The sequence below is a fragment of the Perna viridis genome, chromosome 3 (genome assembly GCF_037379345.1).
Source record: "Perna viridis isolate PV_CMFRI_1.1 ecotype Kerala chromosome 3, ASM3737934v1, whole genome shotgun sequence".
NCBI lineage: Eukaryota > Metazoa > Mollusca > Bivalvia > Mytilida > Mytilidae > Perna > Perna viridis.
The window spans coordinates 51,755,134-51,762,890 of record NC_142447.1 but is presented as its reverse complement, the minus strand read 5'-3'; the positions used below and the strand labels follow the sequence as shown (position 1 = coordinate 51,762,890).

The window sequence follows — 7,757 nt, the reverse complement described above, 5'->3', positions numbered from 1 at the left end:
CAGTCGTTAACACATGTTTTATATTGTTGTGTTCGCCGAAATTAAGATTTTCACACTTGTCACAGATCATGTAACTCATTAGTTTTCTCAATATCACTGTTCCAGGAACTATAAAATTGCATCCTTATCTACATAATAAAATAACAAGTTTTGTGGTTTTATTACATTCTTTCACCGATTAAGATGTTACCTTGTCAGTGGACTTACGTAAGCAAAATACATGTTAATAAATTTGGAAATACCTATCATGTTATTACCTACTAGTAACTCAGTTTAGTCAATTAACCTCGGGCTAAATATGATATAATTTGTCAAAAAATACCTCAATTCCGGTGTGAAAAAAAATATATGAATGAATAATGGCTGTTTTCTGTATCCGACGAACCACCATTTACATTGCTTAAGCGGTGCCTGTAATTGGAATGACATTTTTACGTACGTAACAGTTAAGAATTAATGCTGTCATGGCTCTGACGGCGAAGATTGTTTCATGCTGTACTGTATTTATAGTGACATTTTTCTTTGGAGTATTACCATGTGGAATAGTACGTATGCTAAACAGACGGACACAGAAGCCGTCAAAACAACAACGGTACATCAGCTGGATGAACTGTCTTTCTGGTGGAGTATTCTTTGGGACTACGTTCGTTCATCTTGTTCCTGAATCCAGGGAAGAATTAGGAAAAGTTATAGACATTGAGTATCCAGTAGCAGAAGTATTAGTGTCTGGTGGTTTCTTTTTAGTTTTACTTCTGGAGCATTTGTTCGGACTCTGTTTTGTTTGCTGTCGCACTGTTTCTATTTCTGATAAAAATGAATTACTGAATGGGACACACATAACAGAAAATGAATATGAAATAACTGAAATAAAACGAACCTCACTAAAACGTCACATAGTAAACAGTCTTACAGAAGAGACACGTATTAACGGCGATATCGGTCAAACAAATATCTCCTATTCCTCAAATAATGACATTAGCCGGTCAGATCATGAATCCGACACAGTGACCGCTACCAATGTCGGGCGGAAGTCACCTGTTACTGTAGAAACAATGTCGGACATTGAAATCGTTGATGATGGTCGAGTCTCCAGCATAACTGGGAGGAGTACAACTCATGTGTATGAGGATATCGATGGCACAATTAATGATTCCGAAGAGGAGAAAATTAGCGTTTTCAGGGCAACAGTATTAGTTATTGCATTATCACTTCACATGATATTTGAAGGCCTTGCTTTGGGTCTTCAGGACAAAGTTCCTGCCATCTGGACCCTACTGATTGTGATTTCAGTCCACAAGAGTATTGTCGCGGCTAGTGTTGGCCTAAAACTTAACGATGTCATGAAAAGAATGACTCAAATTTCTCTCTGTCTTTTCATATTTTCCCTGGTAACCCCACTCGGGATTGTGATTGGCATACTTATTAACAGTCTTACAGCAACAGAAAACATGGTGTCTGGTGTGATGGAATGTGTGGCCACCGGATCTTTTTTATATGTAACATTTTTCGAAATTTTACAAAGAGAATTTGTACATGAACATCATAATATGATCAAAGTACTTTTAGCTTTCATAGGTTTTGGCGTTTCTGCAGGTGCTAAGTTGCTTCAGCTTTACTTTCATTAATATCATAAACACGTGATCAATGTTTCTAAGTTTTGATTAGTGCCGCTGGAAAGTATATTGAGAAAAGCATGGTTTAATAACCAAAACAAATCGGATTGAATATGACGTAATACTTCATCAATCTATCTATCTTATTGAAATGAAATGTTCGAAATAGTGTTGATTGATCGGTCATTGGACATGCTATGTTCTATCTAATATATACATTTAATCCACACGCATATTACAGTACACACTTGTTCTCATTTCTAAGAAACTATACATGATATAACTGTATCATAAAGCAAGATGGATAATGTGAAGATTTTTTTTGATTGAGAAGCTACTTATCAATTAAAGACTTTTACATTTGTAACCCGGTAAGGCACTATGTAAAGTCATAATCAGTGCCAATCAACTCGAAGAAGAAAAAGATAGTGAATATTGCAAATGGAGGAAAGTTATAACTTGCATGCTGAATCGGGTAGAAGGTGTGTTAAATTTGCATCTGTGTCTTTCGAGACGAGAGAGAATCATCCTTCAGTATAAATGGGTTACTGCATTTCTCCACTAGAGATGATAAAATTAAGATTTTCCTACTCTTAGACAGCTTCAAACTTAATTTTACCATATAGTGAGAGGAGAAATAGTTTAAATAAAGAATGGACTAAAGAAAATAGTTTTCTTCAATGACATCGGTACAAAGCTTGTATTATGAAAAATGGCGGGAAATTAATCACCGGCTTAGACAATGTTCCGCGCATAGGCCTAGGGTAAATTCGATATTCTCAGCTAGCGGGCTGGTACTTAGTGATTCTGATTATAAGTCTGCTGAGGGGATTGCGGCTTAGAATGGGAGAAAAACAAGTAATATTTCAAATCACTTTCTGATGAAAAAAATTTTCTAATTGCTTTTTATCGATATATGTTTAAGATATGCTCTAAGATCTTGTGGTTACTAGAGGATGCCCGCGAAGTCGCGGTCGATTGAGCAAAGTGTGGACACAGTACTAGTTTAACGGATCCAAACAAAATGAGTTATCGTTGTAAAGGATCTACCATCATCTGCCATACATCAATGGTGTACAGTTTTGTTAAAATTTATTTAGTAGTGTAAGAGGAGTTGACCATTAACCTTTCAGGGGACTTGGTTTTCTTTTCGAACCAGAATTGCTTAACAACCAAAGAAAAAAACCAAGCACCCCCCCCCCACCCACGGAAGTTAAATGTTGCGTCCCTGAACAAATCGACTCAGGGTGCAGATGTTCTTACACATAAAAAGCGGGAAGATTTACTTCAACACATTCTAAATGTCATTTCCTGTTTGTTTTTGATTGATGATCTGGTCGTTCTTTTTTCTTTCTTTTTTTAGGGGGGAGGGATGGGATAGGAAGGAAGGGGGCTGGGTTCAACACCCTTTAATTTTCTGAAAGTCCTGTTCCACCCAGTTAAAAGGTGCACAGTAAATTCTTAAATTACTCAAAATAGTGGGTAGGGGATTTACCAGTCATACCAGTTAACACATAAAAAGGGGGAGGGGTCCGGACTTCTGGCGCAAATGTTTACACATAGAAGTGATATATTTCTTTCGACACGTTCTACGCCTTTCCATGTCTGAACAGTTTCGCACCCCAGAAAAATGGTGGATGTCGTTTAATTAAGCAAAATAATGAACCAAAAATATTCGTGTAACACACGTACACATGATCCGAGCAGTACGTCGACTTAGCATGCGAAAGCGTATTATAAGGGTGCACTATACAATTACTTTAAGGCGCACTGTTTCGCACACCAAGTTACCTCCGTCAAATTTAGTAAAACTTAAAATTAAAAGTTGAAATTTGGTGGATATATTGTTTAAATGTAGTTAAGCATTTATACATAGACAGGTGTAATATATGTAATGGTAAACACGTGTAATTTAAATGAAGAATGGTATCCGGAACATTTCAGTCCTATACATGTCGTATTAGGTTCTCTCATCAGTATCTGATGGCTGATTTTCAAAATATCTTATTTTGCACGAACTTATGGAACCAAAATTGCGAGAGAATGAATCGAAGAGGGTCTTATTATTTTTACCCTTTTTCCACCTACTCCGTGCATGCTTTCATCCTGTGGTAGTGTCTAAGTGCCTGGTATTTTATTTAAACATAGTAGTTGGCTCTTAGTTTTGGAAAGGCACCACTGATTTGTACCAAAACTCAGTAATATTTTTTTAGTATGTTACCATGGCTACTGGATTTTATAACAATAATCACTAAATTACTTATAAATGCCTTGAACTACCACACAAAATTAAAAATAAAATTCAAAAATATGCACTTTTTTTAATGACAAAACACTTGAAATTTCTGTGCGGACTGCCTCAAAACAGCATTATTTCAACATAATTCGCGTTTTCCGCAGAAAAAAAGATTGTTTCAAAGACAAATTGTATTTATATTGTACTAAGTTCCAGGAGATAAGTTTCATATTTCTTTGAGCTATGACAAGAACACGCTACTCCACTAGGTTTTTTGGTAAGGGCAATGATTAAGGAAAACAGTCTCCAGTTAATGTCATTTTTTAAAATGACGTATAAAATAACACAGAAAACATGTACATATATATACATTAACTGGGAGTATGAAACAGATAAAGAAAATTACTCCCCCTAAAAATTTGGAGTCTCCTTACAGCAAACAAGGGATGGCATTAAAAACGGCCAAAGCCAACTAAGATACTGAATCAAAGTTGGCTCCGCCATTGTTACATATATTGTTATTGTTGTTAAGTGTTGCGTATGTAATTCAGTTCATTTTTCAGTTTTTCAGTTTTCAGTTTTGTCTTAAAAATAATATGTAATATCATTTGATCTGATTTTGTCTTGTCTTGTCTTGTATCTTTTCTTAAGTTCTTTTTATCTTCGTCACTTTTAACAAGCCTACTTTGCCAATGCCTGTGTCCTCTGAAGTATATTTTCATTTCTTTTTGTAAGAATATACACTCTGTTTTGTTTTTGCTTTGTTTTTGTTTTTGTTTTGTTTTGTTTTGTTTTGTTTTGTTTCGTGTTTTTGTTTGTTTGTTTGTTTGTTTGTTTGTTTGTGTGGTTGGTTGGTTTTTTATCTCATCAACCAGTGGAGCATGTACATTTTGGTCTGGATGTAATGTACATCCGTTTGAGTGGATGTAAGGAAAACAGTTATGGGGTATTCTAATTAAAAAAAAATTAAGTTCATAATTATAGTTAACAGCGAATATGTAGCAGTTTACTGGTGATAAAAAATAGATATACCGTGTAAAATATAAGTCACTGCATATCCCTCCTTTTTATTTGGAAGAGTTGTCTGTGCAGTGACATGTCATGACTATGACAGAAATATTGTCACTTGTCTAACTAAATATTGTTACTATTAATGTGTTTGTTAATTATAAGATAATGATCTTCAAATACTTGACATTGCTGAAAACAGCAAGTCATAAATGAATAGTCATTTAAAATAGCATATACTCAAACACGGAATAGGCACGTTGACTATAAGCGAGCACCTTTAGTGTTTTTGTTGACTGAAGCAAACATTTCGTCAATAACGGTGACTAATATTTTATATTTAAAAAAAAATCTGCATGTTAAAAGAATATGTATTATTAATTACACTTGACAAGCGAAATCTTTGTCAGTATGACATAGAAAAGAAGCCAAGCAAGTTGTAAGAGCTAAGAGGCTTACACAAAAACTTGGAACAAGAATGTATTGTCCAAAGACTGAAGTAATCATTGTAAAAATCGTTACGGTACGGTCGTCGCTATGAAAGTGATGATGTATCAAAAAATGAAGATGTTGCAAATGTTTTTGATATTTTTTGTGAATGTAGATAAAGGTATTAGAAAAGATCATAATTTTGATAAAATAATCATCCTAATTTACAAAAAAATTGAAGATAACTTGTTTGAGAAAAAAATTGTTTTAATTTTCGACCTACCACTGAAAAAATGCTACAGGGGTTAAAGAAGTTCTGTAAAACTTATTAAATGCTGTAATTCAGCAATTGTAATACCAAGTATTGATATGATAATTGTTTCAATTGAAACTTGTTCTCTTCCAAACAGGCTAAGGTTATGCCGATCTACAAAAAAAAAAAAACGATGCTATCCTGAAAATCATTTACGGGCCTGTCAACATTCCATTCCTTCTAAAAAATATTTAAAAGGTGCTGGCAAAACAACTTTTGGATTCTTTGAAAATATTTTTGATATCTTTTTTGTGCACATTCAGGGAAGAACATGACTGTCAAAAACTCTGGTTAAAATTTCAGAAGATTGGAAACTTGTCTTAGAACGAAACGCAATACTTATGGGCTTAGGAAAAGCGTTGAAATGCCTTCCCCGTGATATTCTGACCTGTAAACTCCCCCCCACCCCCCCGCATGGTCTGTCTGAGAAAGCTTGTAATCTACAATTTTTATATATATCTGGTAAAAGCAGCAAAAAAGGTGGTATTGTAAGCCAATGGGCAGTTATTCACAAAGGTTAATATTAGGACCCTTACTATTTCAATATATTTATTAAGTACATATTTAAAAAAAAATATTGAGAAAGGTAAACTTTATAATTGTGCAGACGACAATACTTTATTTCTGAGTATTTTGAAAAGGATCGGTAGAAACCTGTGAAAATCAAAAAGATTAACTATTATACATCGTCGTTTTTCAAAAAAGATGGTACACCTAGATACAAGTATATAGTTATTGGTAGAGATTCCTCATACTTTGTAAGAAATAATTCCAAATCTGCTGGAATTTTTAATCGACAACATATTTGTCCAGTGTGGTGGACATGTTTTTCAACAAACGGTCGGCATTCCAATGGGAACATAAATTGTGCTCCTTTACTTGCTGACCTTTTCCTTCACTCTTATGAGGCTGGCTTTATAACTAATCTGATCCGAAAGAAAGAATATCGATTAGCTAGATCCTTTAATCTCAGTTTCCGCTGTATAGATGACGTATTATCTTTAAACAATCCTAATTTCGGGGATTTGATACATCGCATCTACCCCAAAGAACTTGAGATAAAGAATACTACAGGCACTGTGAAGTCAGCCTCATATCTTGATCTAGACTTAGAAATCGATGAATAATGTTTAAGTGTTCTAGGTAAATTGGTATGGAATAAAAATTTGAGAGTACAAGTATTCAAGAAAAGGAAAAGGAAAACTACTTACCAAACTTTATGACAAACGTGATGACTTTTCATTCAAAATTGTCCACTTCCCTTTCATCTGTGGCAAAATCCCTTCAGCACCTGCATATGGAGTGTTCATATTACAACTCATACGTCCTGCCAGAGCTTGCCGAAACTACACAGACTTTTTGTATCGCACTAGAACTCTAACAAATAGGCTTCTTGAATAGGGTTATGTTGCTACAGGATTGAAGTCATCACTACAGAAGTTTTATGGTCGTCATCATGAACTCGTGGATCTTTATAGTGTATCCATCTGCACCATGAAAACTGATTTATTCAACGGGTCATAGTTTTCCTTTCCTCGTTTGTCTACCCCGGACTTGACTTTTTATGAGCAACTCGGCGGGTGTTTCTAGAAAAGCAGAGGACGCTTACCCTACCGGTGCACCTGGTCCACGCTCCCAGTTTTTAGTGGAGTCCGAGTTGCTCATTTGCTTTTGGAACGGAACGGAGCAGAAACGATTTTTAAAACCGGAATCTAACAGAATATTTCAAAATTCCGCTGAAAAATTGTATGTATACCCGTTTTATATAGCTGCCATGTTTATAACAGTAAATTGTCTGTCCATGTTTCATTTTATTTATTGTCATATGATATGTTTGCAATCAACTGTATATAACATTTACTTAATGTCGGTTATCATTTTGTATTATTTCTTAACTTGCCGACTTAAGCTGATTTGATTTGATCAATTTGTTTTACAACTAATGCTATTAATATTCAAAATACAGACATGTTTAAAGAGATCTCAAGTGACTGGTCTATGTTCAAATGAACCTTGAATATATTTTTTTTTATTATACGTGTAAATTTATAGGTTTAGAAAAAAAATAAGTTTCCATTGCTTTAAATACGTGACAAGAGCATATTTCTGTTCAATAAGTTACGTAGCAATAGCAAATTTTCCGAACGGCGTATATCCG

General features: G+C 34.6%; 1 protein-coding gene across 1 annotated transcript; it reads left to right on the top strand.

Moving 5' to 3' along the window:
• The first annotated feature begins 209 nt into the window (after window positions 1-209).
• Window positions 210-2,456, top strand: LOC148622825 (zinc transporter ZIP1-like). The gene has a single exon (XM_088573048.1). The coding sequence runs from the start codon at window positions 465-467 to the stop codon at window positions 1,623-1,625; it is 1,161 nt and encodes a 386-aa protein (XP_088429174.1). The 5' UTR covers window positions 210-464; the 3' UTR covers window positions 1,626-2,456.
• The last annotated feature ends 5,301 nt before the right edge of the window (window positions 2,457-7,757 follow it).

Excerpts from the sequence above, each read along its gene's own strand:
- LOC148622825 (XM_088573048.1), top strand. The coding sequence starts at position 465 with ATGGCTCTGACGGCGAAGATTGTTTCATGCTGTACTGTATTTATAGTG.